This window comes from Aythya marila (genome assembly GCF_965140915.1).
Source record: "Aythya marila genome assembly, chromosome: 1".
NCBI lineage: Eukaryota > Metazoa > Chordata > Aves > Anseriformes > Anatidae > Aythya > Aythya marila.
Genome location: NC_139042.1, coordinates 135,263,214 through 135,277,421, shown reverse-complemented (window position 1 = coordinate 135,277,421; position 14,208 = coordinate 135,263,214). Strand labels below are relative to the sequence as shown.

Here is a 14,208-nt window from a genome sequence, read left to right as displayed (position 1 = left end):
GGTGCAGAGAAGGGCAACGAAGCTGGTGAGGGGCCTGGAGATCAGGTCCTACGAGGAGCGGCTGAGGGAGCTGTGCTTGTTCAGCCTGGAGAAAAGGAGGCTCAGGGGCGACCTTATCGCTCTCTATAGGTACCTCAAGGGAGGCTGTAGCAAGGTGGGGGTTGGTCTGTTCTCCCACGTGCCTGATGACAGGACGAGGGGGAATGGGCTTAAGTTGCACCAGGGGAGTTTTAGGTTAGATGTTAGGAAGAACTTCTTTACTGAAAGGGTTGTTAGACATTGGAACAGGCTGCCCAGGGAAGTGGTGGAGTCACCATCCCTGGAAGTCTTTAAAAGACGTTTAGATGTAGAGCTTAGGGATATGGTTTAGTGGGGACTGCTAGCGTTAGGTCAGAGGTTGGACTCGATGATCTTAAGGTCTCTTCCAACCTAGAAATTCTGTGATTCTGTGATTCTGTAACTACAGGGCAGGGGTTCCACCCCCATTTGGGGTGTCTCGCCCCAGTACCTCTCCTTCAGGCCCTGCAGGGAGTCACTCCACCAGTCTATCTCCTGCTCACACTCCCTGATGGCCCTCAACCTCTCCGTCTCCTCCTTGAGCTCTGCCACCAGGCAGACCAGGTCATCCACCTGCTCACACCTCACACACACAGTGTCTCTGCCGCCCTCAGAGGGCAGCAACAGGCTCAGGCACTCCCTGCATCCAGAGACCTGAACTGCCGCATTGCTGAGCAGGCAGTCAGTCTGGGTGGTTACAGACTTCCTAGGGAGAGCTCTCTGCCTAGTGTAGACCATTGCACCCTAGCTAGTGATAGACAGCCCTCAGAGGAGTTGTTCTTATGGGCGGGGGCATCGCTCTGCCCTCCCTGCTCACCCTGCCCGCGTTAACTGCCGCGCCCCGACCTGTTTGCCTGTCCAGGTCGCCGGGCTCCCCAGGGGTGGCTTTTGAACGGCCGGGGAGAGGGAGCTGCTGGCTCCATGTACTAGGACTGGCTGGAATGTTAACTTTCCCTGCAGCAGCCCATATAGTGCTGTGCTCTGCACTTGTAACTGGAACAGCAGTGTTATCACACCAGTGTTGTGTCTGCTGCTGAGCAGTGCTGGCACAGCATCGGAACTCTCTCTAACCCTCCTAGGAGGTGGGCAAAAAGTGAGAAGAGAAACATCACCAGGGCAGCTGACCTAAACCAACCAAAGGGATATTCCATACCATGTGCTGTCACACTCAGCAATAAAAGGTGGAAACAGGAAGAAGAGGGGAGGGGTGGGCTCTCGTGAAAACGTCGGTCCTCCTCCAGAACACCGGCTATGTGCGTTGAGGCCCTGCTTCAAGGACGTGGTCAAACATCGCTCATTTGTGGGAAGTAGAGAGTAATTTCTTTCCTCTGCACTTCCACATAGCCTTCATTTGTTTTATTTGTTTGTTTTCCTCCCTTTTTTTCCTTTCCCCCTCCCTTTTCCCCTTTCCCTTTTTTTTCCCTTTAGTTAAATTGTTTAGTTCATATTAGTCTTTCTTTTATTATTATTATTATTATTATTATTATTATTATTATTATTATTATTATTATTATTATTATTATTTCCCTTTAATTAAATTATCCTTATTTCAACCCGTGAGTTGTTCTTTGCTTTACTTCTAACCCCTCCTCATCTAAGGACGGGGAGTGAGAGAGCGGCTGTGGTGTTTAGCTGCCCAGCACGGTAAAACCACCACACTCCGCCTATGCCTCATCAGCCTCCCTCGCGAGGGCTGCCCGTGGCGGCTGCCTCGAGTGGCCTCGATGCCAGAGAAAAAGCCCTGCCTGTCCAGAGGCCCCTGTCCACTGCAGAGCGTGTCTGCCCCGGAGCCGATTGCCTTCAGTCCAGCAACAGTTACATGCAAGACATCTGGAAATTTATGTTTCATGTGATTAGGAAGCATCTGAAATTCCTGTTGTTTATAAGCTCTGTTAATTAGTTACATTTAATACTAATTCTTTATTATTTATGTCACCATTTAAGTTACCGAAGCTTTAAGAGTAAACCATGTACTAACATAGGTTTTGTATGTCTGTCCACAAGAGGTCTCTCACTTGCTGAAATTCAGACTAATCAGTAAATGCTACAAAAAATGGACTGAGAAAAATACAAGTGTAAAAGCTGAGGCAACTGTTTTCATAACATGGCCTTTTTATCTTCTTTCCAATTGCATGTTTTGGATTCAAAAGAAAATTAGCTGTCTCACAGATCCAAAAGATTTACTGTGCTACTTAAGCTAAACTTAAATAGACCAACCTAAGCAAAGTGAGATCCAAGCCCATGTGAGGTGGGCGTGATATAGAGTTTGTTTACCACAGTGGGGCACAATCACCAACTATAATGCATGCCTACAGGTCATCACATTAAAAATGCTACCAGCAAAAGAAATGATGAATTGTTCACTGATACTAGATCATAAATCAAGGAGATCATTTAGAATAGTACTAGTACGGCTACCCATGTGTATCTAAGTGTTGAATATTCCTGTTAAGAGAGTAGTGGGGCAGAATGTGGCTCACAAAAGTTAAACAGCACTGACAATGTTTATACTAGTAAATTAAACAGGGACAGAATATGGGCTCTGGCACTGTCCCACAGTCATCTCCACTGTTTAAATAATAGCAAGCTGTAATGGCCATTAACATCCTCTCAGGCAACACTGAAGCATGTTTGGGGGTAAGCACAGGCCAGAGAGTGTTCCCAACAGCCCTCATGCATGTGTTTTGCAGGGAAAAGATGCCAGTTACGTGACACGAGCTATGCTGAGTCATTTATTCTCAGGGCTAGAGATCAAGCCCCAGTCCATTTTATTTAATAATACAGCTGTCATCATGAAAACCTGCCATCTTTAAAGCCTGGCCATTTTAAAAAACATCACTAACTTCTCCTTTATACTGACAAGCCCACATATGGAAACACCAATCCATTGATGGGAAAGTGTGTTTCCTTGAACAGTTGCATTCTGGTTTAGGGTTGTGCCTCGGCATGTGTTTAAAACAGTGCTGCTATTATAAACACATCTCTAGTAGCAAACACTTGAATCACCAGAGTAATTGCCATCACAATCCGTGTTCATCTGTTCCTAGCCCCTCAGCGTACTGACACAGAGGGCTAAATATTTTTTTCTTACCATATTCAAGTAGAGGCAACAGGCTTTCTAAGGGTACAAGAACCTCCATGACAGGAGCAGGATGCATCCTACACATGGTCAAGAAGTGAGAGATATTTCCTCAGTGGTTCCATCATCCCATGTTCTACCATAGAGAAGAAATCATGCTACACGTGCAAACAAGTTTGTGAAAACCCAACATCTAGCTCAACAGATGCGTCACCTTTCTTCTACTCACAGTGAGAACATGAATTACTTCACAACCCCAGCACAGAACCACAGAATGGTTTGGGTTGGAAGGGACCTTAAAGGCCATTGAATTCCAACCACCCTGCCATGGGCAGGGACACCTTCCACTAGGCCAGGTTGCTCAAAGCCCCATACAACCTGGCCTTCAACACTTCCGCAGATGGGGCATTCACAGCTCCTCTGGGCAACCCAGACTCACCACCCTCACAGGAAAGAATTTCTTCCTTATATCTAATCAATATCTACCCTCTTTTAGTTCAAAGCTATTCCCTCTTGTCCTGGCACTTGGCACATGACAAGAGACCCTCCCCAGCTTTCCTGTAGGCCCCCTTTAGGTAGTGGAAGGCAGCTATAAGGTCTCCCTGGAGCCTTCTCTTCTCCAGGCTGAACAACCCCAACTGCCTCATGCTGTCATCATAGGAGAGGTGCCTTTGACCACCCTTGTGGCCTTCCTCTGGACTCATTCTATTAAGTCCATGAGTAATTCTAATAGGTACGTGGGCATCAGTGGGGTCTTACCGCCAGAAATATGATCAATCTGGCATTTTAGAGAGCAATTCAACTTGTGAGTTGGACATTGTCTGCCATCCTCTATATAATACAAGAGTTAAAAAAAAAAAAAAAAAAAAGTATCTTCATCACCACTGAAAGAGATCTGTAATAGGACCAGAACTGTCCATGACTGGGGGTCATGTAAAAAGTCATGATCTTACTGGTGGAACTTTCTTCCAAAAACACTCTGCAGGGTGGTAAGACTATGCTCACTTTCAAGAAAGGCGAGATAAAGACAATAATAAAGGTGGCGGGCAGGGAACAGACTAACTAAAGATGCCACTGATGGGCATATTTATTCTAATATCAAACCCTGTTATCACAAGCTTATAGATGTCTCAAATTGTAAATCAAAATCATGTCAACTAAGGACATGCACACTAATTGGAATTATAAGTACACTGCAAGGATTAACTTCAATCCTACCCCTTTGGACCACCAGTACTGAAAACCAAGTTTGATCTTAGGCCATAAAGCTCTAATGAGAGCTGAGGACTGAATCAAGACTGAGTTTCACACCCATCCCTTCCTATATTGTGTTGATGTATTCTCTTCATGCAAAAGTAGTTTCCTAGCCAATTACCCATTTGAGAATTTCCACCTTTTTGCATTTACAACCTGTCTTTTTTAAAATGTAATGAAACAGACTGCTTCACTCAAAGCAGGACTGTTCTCTTAAAGAAGCATAAAGCAGACAGTGAACAGGGACAAGATGCGTAGGTGGGGAAGAACTATTTATGTGAATCAGGACTGAATAAGGTGACCTTCAAGATCAACCCTAAATACTAATCTGGACAGCCATTTGTTAGCAGATGAATAGAATTAGCTCTGAGATCTCACCTGAAAGTATTCAGCTTCACAGGTGGAATTTTCACCAGTATATGAGTCACACTCTTCACGCACATTGGCAAATTCAATCCCATCTGAACAGTAGTGCTCCTCCAACTTGCTGCGGCAGCACTGTACCTGAGTCATGCTGATAAGAGGGTGAAAGCAATGGGTTAAGAACGTCATAAATAGATCAAGAAAAGATAACGCAGCAGGTTTTGACAATGTGCACTATTACAAGTCTCTGAGAAAGAGATTCCTACAGATGTACATTTTACTTAAAAAGTAAAAATATTCTTCAGACGTGGACAGAAACTTTGGTTGACATGTTTAGTACTGTTAAGGCGGTATATTTAAGACAATTAAACTGTCTGTCCACCTTGCAGTCTCTCACAACAAATTTTGAAGTAAATGGATAATTTCAACCACATTTGACACTGAGCTCTATCTCTAGGATGCTGCATTCTTGTAAGCTTTATCACAACTGGTGGCTGAACAGAGGATGGTAGGAACCCAATCAATGCTTCTACTATAGAAAGAAATCAGGCTCTGGACGGTGTGAGAGCCTGCAATCCTGAGACCACTCTATCCCAGTGCCTGTTTCCCCTTGCTCAAACAAGTACAACACACTGAAGGCAGCTCAGAGCATTGCTCTGTGGGAGAACTGGATATACATGGAGAATTGAAGGTATCAAGGGAAGTCACAGTAAGAAACAGAGTGTACTGCAAGAAAGTGGTGAAGAAAGACAATGGAGCAGGAAACTAAGCTCTGTTAGTTCCACTGCTCATAGAATCATTTTATCCCCATTTCAGTGAATGAATTGAAAACACTATCTCTAATTCCGTCCTATGGAAAAAAAATCTGAGTGAGGAGGCTTTAAAATCTTCCACTCCTGTCATTACTCCCACTCAAGGAGATGTATCTCCTCTCACCACTCTTTTCTTATGTGCAACTGTTGACTAGCATTGTGGGTGGATCTTGCATCTTAAAGCTCTTCCACCACTAGCTCCTGTAAGAAACACTGGGGAACAGGAAAAAAAAAGTTAAAGAAGAGAAACAAATCAGATTACACATACAAGTATATAAACATATCCATGTGTTTTCTGATAATGCTGTGCCACTGAGAATAAAGTTCCATGAGTTGCTAGGGGGAAAAGAAACTATCCAAAAGGTAATCCAAGATGATAAATTATATTTCTAGTACGACCAAGGCACTTAAAAGGTGAAAAATCTTTTCAAGGGTTACTAGAAATACATGAGATGATGTATAGATATTCAGTAAGCCGATACCCTTTACTCTTAAAAATTCTTTTTTCACACTGTCAGAAATTTTGGAGGTAGAAGGAAAAGAGTTTAGCTGCACTACTGAACCACATGCTTCTCCTGTTGTCATCTGCAAGAAGTAGATTCCTGTGAATCACTCCTAAAGGAGTTTCACTGCTCTCAATGACCATAGGATAAGCTTTCAGCTCCCAGGGGTTATATTATAAGGGAGTCCCTCCACTCTGTGGCCAAGCCATCCAGTCCAGCCCACTAAAAGCAGGGAACACACAGGGCTCAGATTCTGCTTCCCTGTGCATACTGGTGATGCAAGGATATCAAGCTACATTCCCGAAGATTCATGATTCTTATTTACTGGATTTTGTAATGGTCTGACTGTGCAGTTCTCACTTGGACAAAAACAGCTACAGGATTTCAATGCATAGGAACAAAAACTAGGTTAAGTTCATGAACAATTTATTCAAAAATAGACTCTAAAGTCATAGCTAGAAGTTATGCCCAGGTCAGTAACTTTACTTGGCAGAATATATGAAGTTTTTGATATTTGATTTAGTTCCATTTTGGAAGAATATGTAGTTTTTTTGTTGCTGAGATTCCCTCTGAAGCAGAGTTTCCATTCCCTGCCCAGCTCTGGGGTGGTCTGCCTGTCAGGACTTTGGAAGCCTGTGAAACCTGAACTTCAAGCCCAAGAGTGTGAGAGCTCAGACTTTCCAGCTCCTTTAGCCCTCCAAGTCCTGTTGAGGATAGGGATATTAGCCATGGATAAACAAACAAACAAACAAACAGCAGCAGTTTTTCAGTAGATCTGTTTGATTTCCAGTGTGTCTTATTTTTTGTTTTTATTTTTTTTTTTTCAAATGCAAGTCATCTCTTTTAAATCCTGGACAAATTGGCAATTCCAACCAAAACAAGTAAGTTTCTCAAAATGTTTCCCACAGCTGTATTCATGTCATGTGGCCCACCCCAACTGTAACAAGGAATTAAACATCAATTGAATGGAAATTCTAGATTAAAATACCATTTGTTCATTCTCAGAACAACGATAAAATCACACTTTGTTGCCCAAATCCTACAGTGAAGTTGCATTGGTAGCAAATATTGCTTGAGACTGTAAGCACTTGTATAACTATAATAGAGGAAGAAATCCTTGAAAAATGGTAGAGTAAAATGCTACAGGAATCTGTACAGTACTGATTTCACAGTTGTACTTCAGTGTGCCCAGTTGACAACCCTTTTCCCTTTGCACACTGGCTCCCATGCTGATAGTCTCTATAGCATGTCACAAGAAGCAATTTAGACTACAAGACATTTGAGATTAAGATTCTCTCTCCCTGCCTGTTCAAAATTATGTGTCCCCTTAGATTAGACCCTAATATAATCCATACTCACTTTCTGCTTCACAGCAGAGTAAAGGAGGCATCTCTAATGCTAACAGGACATCAAGATTTGTCTCTTTTTGTAATACCTTTTAACTCTTCCTGTGTAATTTCTCTAAAAAAGACAGAAATTTAAAGCAAAACCAGGAAAGTACGTATTTAATTACTACTAGTAAATAAAAAAAGCCAAGGGCTACTTCATCCTCATGTGCCGTATTCAATTTTTCAGTTAAAACAGGGTAACAGAACTTTACTGAACTAAATACTTATAATATGTATTTACAATATGGCTGAAATATTACTAGGATGAAAAACATTAAATGTGGGATATCTAGGAGCAGGTAGCCTCATGACTGACATTCACTCAGGATATTTGAGCTAAAATAATTAATTTTCTGGTATTTGAAACACGGATTTTATTCATGGCTCACTAACAGACAGAAATCACTCAGACCTTTAAAAATACTTACTTTTTGTTGCAGATGCTCATTTAACATTCAAATTATTTCATTACTACATAATTTGATTATAAATCAAGTTAAGAAATTGTTTTTCATTTTTTCATTTTTACTTTCTGTTAGAATTTAACAAATTTTAACAAAATTTTAACAAAGCTACATGTCCAGTTACCTCCACAACACTTTCATCTTTAGTATCCTTCCCTCAGAGTGCTCTCCTAAAATAGTACAGGTTTCGTAATCACCTATATTTCTTTTCATTTTACCTTTATTATAATTATCCTTCCTAGAGGGTAAACTCCTCAAACAGGAAGGATTTCCTAATCACCTATTTTTCCTTTTATTTCTTTCCATAGAAACATTAAAACTTAACTTTGCTTTGAAAACAATTTTTCTCTTTTTTTTTTTCCACCCTAATTTAGACAATAAAACTCCTTCACTATCCCCTGCCTTCCTCCTGCTTATTAGCCTGTCTTCAGACTACACAGGTGTTATTCATGGAAGGTCTTTGACAAAATATAGTAGAAGTAAACTAAACTAACAAAAACAACAAAAAAAGGCATGATTCCACTCCAGAATTATTTTGCCAAGACAAGCTGCCTCTTCCACCCTTGGACCTTTCAGTTCAAAATTTAACATGCAACACAAGGGAACTCAGGAAAATGAAGAGCAAGACCTGGTATTATGACTGAAACAACATGGCAAGTGAAAATACTAATGTGCCACAACAATTAAAAGCATATATTGGATCATATGTTGTAAATCAGCAAGGGACTCTAGTAAAAATTAGTGATTTTAGTCACTAAAGACTAAAGACACAGTGTTCTGTCCCCCTGACTGTGAAGCCAAAAATAGCTGGGAGGCACACTGAACAAGCTGTAGAGAAGAGATGATAACTAATGAATACAAACACTCCAAAAGTAACTTTAAAGATGTTTTTCAGACAAAAAAACTGCAATAACTTTGATGTCCAAAGTCTCAGGCTCTTCCAGGCATACAATGGCATAAACTAATAAATGTCTATCAGCAGTTAAACATCTGGTTCCTATCCTTCCAAATGCTCTTCTCTTACTACTTCCTTGTGTTCCCATCTTGAGTTTGCATTCAAGGACTGCTACTTGTCTGCTTGGGAACCTGGATCACCTTTTTGCTCTGTTTTGGCACAGCACCTAGCAGAGTGTTGTGTACCTTCTTCTTCTACACATTCCTGCAACACTAATAATGAATAATGTTATTCCAAATGTAATTCCAAAAGGACTACACAATGCTAAAGACATGCAATTCTCATATGGAGATGTGCTATTTCTGGCCCAGGAACTAAGTTCACTTGCTAAGAGCTCTGAGCAGGGGAACCTCTACATTTTGAAAGGGAGGAGATTTATTGGACAGGTCAAGTTCCAAAAATAAACAGCAGCTGTTTCCTGCTGCTGTGAGTTTGACGATGTCACAAGAAAATGGATGAATGGGCAAAAAGCTGCTGTTATAACAGCCAAATATATAATTCATGAAAACCGTACGCTCACATTTTCTGAGTCATGAATGCGTATATAAAAATACTGTTACTTTCCAGAGTGATAATGCAATGAGGTATATGCATTTGCGGGTCAAGCAACCACAATAAGAGATTGTAGACATGACTGGACATTACCAGGAGCCTTGCTTCAACTTAAATGAAACCCAGTAACAGCAGCCAAGTATACCTTATGAATTCACGTGAACTTCGGACTGACAGCTGGCTCACCTTCATTGTAGGTCAAGAAAGCAAATATATCTGCAGTCTGGGCTGTCCCATATTCACTAAGTGATGCTGACACAGATGTTAAGTTCCTCAATAATGACAAGGGAATTTGGGGGCTGTATCCTAAAGAGACACCAAAACCTTAAACTGTCTGCCTGTTTCTAAGAAGCACAGCAAGTGTTAGAATGGTAGTACTTGCATGGAAACCCTTCCTGATTCCTATGAATGAACTTTAAATGGTTGGAATCAGGTCAAGTGGTTTCACTTTAATTCAGTAAGGCAGCTTATTCCTCATACAAATAAAAGAAAGGGTGATTAAAACAGCAAAAGAAAACTCTAGGAGTGGGCCTGCTTTGAGGGAAGGACTGAATCTGAGATGCCGTTATGTTTTAAATCCTATGCACAGGATTCAAAAACTGCATGCAAAGTCTGCCAGAACATGTACTCACACCCAGCCTGTTCTGTGTTGCATGGTCTTTGCAATGTAACTATGCAACACTTTTACTTCAGTAACTTCATCTCCTCACTTCACAATGTATTTTTCCCTTGCCTTCAACTGCTAACCTTGTGAACCCAAGCTGAAACATTGTGCTGGTTTGCACATGCAAACCAACCAATCTCTGGAATAATTTATTACAGAATTACATAATTTATGGCCCAAGAGGCCATAGCTTTTTAAAACACGTTTTTGGTTGTTTTTTTTTTTTTTTTTTTTTTTTTTTTCAGACTGTTTGTCCAACACCATGCTGCACTAGATTGTCAGAAGACCCCAGCTGTGGTTTAAACAGCCAACTAAATGACAGACATCACACACCCTGGTCCCCAGCAGCTCCTGTTGTGTATATGTCTAAATAGAAAGTAAGCTTTGAAATCTGAAGCTTTTTTTTGAAATCTGTAATAAGTAAGTCATCCTGTGCCATATTCTCCTCCTAGACCTCAGCAGATGTAATAAATCTGGTTTGGGTTTCACTCACATCTCTGTGCAATAGGAATGAATGTGCAAAATCAATGTTGTTAACCAAGTGTGCTTGCAAAATGAATCACTGATCGTTCTGTCTACGGTTATACCAGTAATTAACAAAACAATTTGGCTCTTACCTTTGTATCTGAAATAACATTATAAAGTGATTCTGCTGATATGCTGATATATCATAGAATCATAGAATATCCTGAGTTGGAAGGGACCCTTAAGGATCATCAAGTCCAACTCTTGACACTGCACAGGTCTACCCAAAAGTTCAGACCATGTGCCTAAGTTCACAGTCCAATCTCTTCTTAAATTCAGACAGGCTCGGTGCAGTGACCACTTCCCTGGGGAGCCTGTTCCAGTGTGCAACCACCCTCTCTGTGAAGAACCCCCTCCTGACGTCCAGCCTAAATTTCCCCTGCCTCAGCTTAACCCCGTTCCCGCGGGTCCTGTCACTAGTGTTAATGGAGAAAAGGTCTCCTGCCTCTCGACACCCCCTTACGAGGAAGTTGTAGACTGTGATGAGGTCTCCCCTCAGCCTCCTCTTCTCCAGGCTGAACAGGCCCAGTGACCTCAGCCGTTCCTCGTACGTCTTCCATATATGATATGATTTCCATATATGATATGATTTCATGGATATGCCAGTTAGCAACCATAACTGGAGTAAAATAATATTGTCGTTAAAGAAAGTAGACAAAGTTGCCAATTTTACTGAGTCATTTCTTAGCATGGAGCCAAGCTTCCGGGGGAGCTATATTTATTTATTCTACAGTTATGAATAGATGCAACTGAATATATCCACTTCTATTTCTGTCAACTGAGTGCTCATGTCTCTCACAGAATGAGTTTACCCATTTCTGATTTACCATTATATCACTATGATTTACTTAATTAGATACTGTTTATGCTCAAAACTTAGATGAAACATTAGTAAGCTTTTTTTTTCCAATTATCCTAAAAAGTCTTAAAGACTCTCTAAAACAGCAAACTTTGAAAGAATGTATTACAGTTACAGCAGAATCACAACTCACATTAATTAAATTATCATTAAATCATAAAGATTCTTGCTCCCAGATTGTTCAAAAAAAAAGGTTTCCTGTTTTTCTTGCCTGTTTTGTCTGTAACTCTGCTGACTCTTCAAGTATTTCCTAAATTGGGATTTAAGCCCTATCTGTCAATACTTCTGTGTAAGAGACTGCTTTTGATGCCAATACAAATGCAAAAGTCAGAAAACATGAACAGACTTGACTGCAAGACAAATTCTTTCCTTAATAATCATCAGTCCAACATTTCTACAATTACTAAGATTAAATCACTTTTCAATCCACTTGAGAAGATAGAGGTGGGCAATACAATGTGCTTTAAATGGAGAGATGTAAGTCCTCTGTGAAGCTGCGCCTCAAACTACCAACCGCAAATTGTTAGCTCCACAGATAAAATTAGCAAGCTTATTTAATGGCAAAAATAACACAGGCTATCAATGAGAGAAAAAATATGAATGTCTCTAAATCTATAAGAGATTCGGTATAACCAAAATACTACTGTGTTACTAATTTTAACATTTAACTTCATTATTTCATTAGCTAGATAACAAAAAAGAAATTAGTATCATATTAAATTTCAGTTGAATTAAGAAATTAAGTATTAACTAAAGGTTACTATGTTATACAAATACATTTGACAGAAGTGGGATGCCCTAAGTAACTAGCAATCTTGTGAGTTAAACTTTAAGCTCTCTGATCCCGAAACACAACTAAGAACTGCAGACAATTACCCATGTGACACCACACAGAATAAATAATTTTGAAAGGCTGTTTTCAAAAAGTTATTTTTGAATAATAATAATATAATAAGTTATTTTTATAATAGTTATTTTTGAATAATAAAAGTTATTTTTGAAAAATTATTTATGAATAATATTCATATTATTCAAAATGTTATTCATGTACATGATCTGCTGTGTTTCTTGGAAAATTTTCACTCAAGAATTTCAACCTGGGCTAGATTCTCAGTCAGTATCAACTGAAGATGTTCTGCTGACATTAGCAGAGCCATGCTGAGATACATGGAATGTAGGCTGAGTCCAAGCCCTGTAAGCAGTGTACAGTGAAAAACTTGACTAAGAGACACAGCCCACGTCAAACAAGTTAGAGCTGGGTGACTCTGCACAAGACCAATAGCAGAAATTGAAAAGACCTAATGGAATTAAATTTGGTCTTCAGGTTTCTCTAAGGTTAGATATGAAATTAGAAAATTTTGTTTTAAGAGCTAGGTGTTACATCTTACAACCAGCTTTTATACCTGCCATTCCCCCTGTTTTACATGAATATAAAAATCATAGCATAATAAATATAATATATAATCATATACCTGCACTCTCTGGACTCGGAAATTAATGGTAGAGAAGTACATATTCTGTTTTTGTTTGCCCATTCAATACCTTTGTCACAGCATTCTTCCATTGAAAGATCTGCAGAAGTGAGGAAAGAAAAACACAATATATTTATTACAACCTTAGTAAATGGCATTGCATCTGCCAATTAGAAAAAAAAGAGAAAGTTCATTCTGCCCTCCCTCATCTACACACAGAACAGTGCTCCCATCCATGGCCAAATGAGGCATCTATTAACACCTTGCAACCAGCCCAAATACTCGAGTTACTCTGTGAAGCAAACTGGAGCTTCCCTTATCCTTCCAAACAAAGACACAGACCAAGAACTTCTGCAGAAAATAGTTCAGACAGAGTCATGTATAATAAAGGGTTATGTCCAAGTGCATTCCTTTATTATCAAAGGTGGCAGTAGCAATAAGGAACATCCAAAATCCTGAAGAAGATAAATAGAATAACTGACTGATATGAAAAACAGACAAATCTCATGTAAATTTACAGAACTATTTTTTCCTGAGATTATTATCTAATTAATATGTTTCAATCAAAAGTGAAACATCTGTAAATGCAAAAGTATTTAGACAGAAAGCTGTATTGTATTTTGATCACTTAACATATGAAATAAAAATGATATAGATACCAATTGCTACCAGCCCTGAAACTCAGAGGAAAAGCATACTTAGATAACTATTTGTACAGAGTATGATTTTTGTAGAAATCTCTAATTGAAGAAAACTAAATACTGTTAATGAGCTGACAATCACTACAGGTTTGCTTCATATTCCAAGTGCAAAAGTTCACTGCACAGCAGGTGTATCAGAACTTGGAATACAACATAAGTCACATTTTCCTATTAATTATCTTGCAATCCAGATACTGAACAGCTCCTTGTATAACAAATACGCAATCTTTGTTTCATCTGCTTTTGACTGATTGACCTCATGGGTTGCACCCAGGAGTGCTGAGGGCTGATGTCATTGCAAGGCTACTGTCAATTATCTTCAAAAGGTCATAGTGACTGAAGAACATTGTTTCTGAAGAACAGGAGAACCAGTGTCCACCCTCGCTTCAAAAAGGGTGGGAGAGAATATCTGGGGAACTACAGGTGTCTGTCAGTGTCCTCTCACTGTCTGGAAAGATGATGGAGAAAATCTTCCTGGAAACTGGTTCTGAACACGAGGACAAGAAAATGATCAGAAGAAGTCAAGTGAGATTTATGAAGTGGAAATCATGCATAGACAA

At 39.9% G+C, this 14,208-nt stretch overlaps 1 protein-coding gene across 5 annotated transcripts in view; it reads right to left on the bottom strand.

Annotated features, from left to right (window-relative positions):
- Window positions 1–14,208, bottom strand: part of FBLN1 (fibulin 1) — a 90,001-nt gene that overhangs the window by 62,010 nt on the left and 13,783 nt on the right. For all 5 annotated transcript variants that reach the window (XM_082780262.1, XM_082780258.1, XM_082780259.1 and 2 more), the window contains exons 2-3: window positions 12,948–13,047; window positions 4,769–4,904 (exon numbers count right to left, since the gene is read on the bottom strand). In XM_082780262.1, coding sequence (XP_082636388.1) covers window positions 4,769–4,904; window positions 12,948–13,047 — 236 coding nt within the window. The remainder of the gene's footprint in view (window positions 1–4,768; window positions 4,905–12,947; window positions 13,048–14,208) is intronic.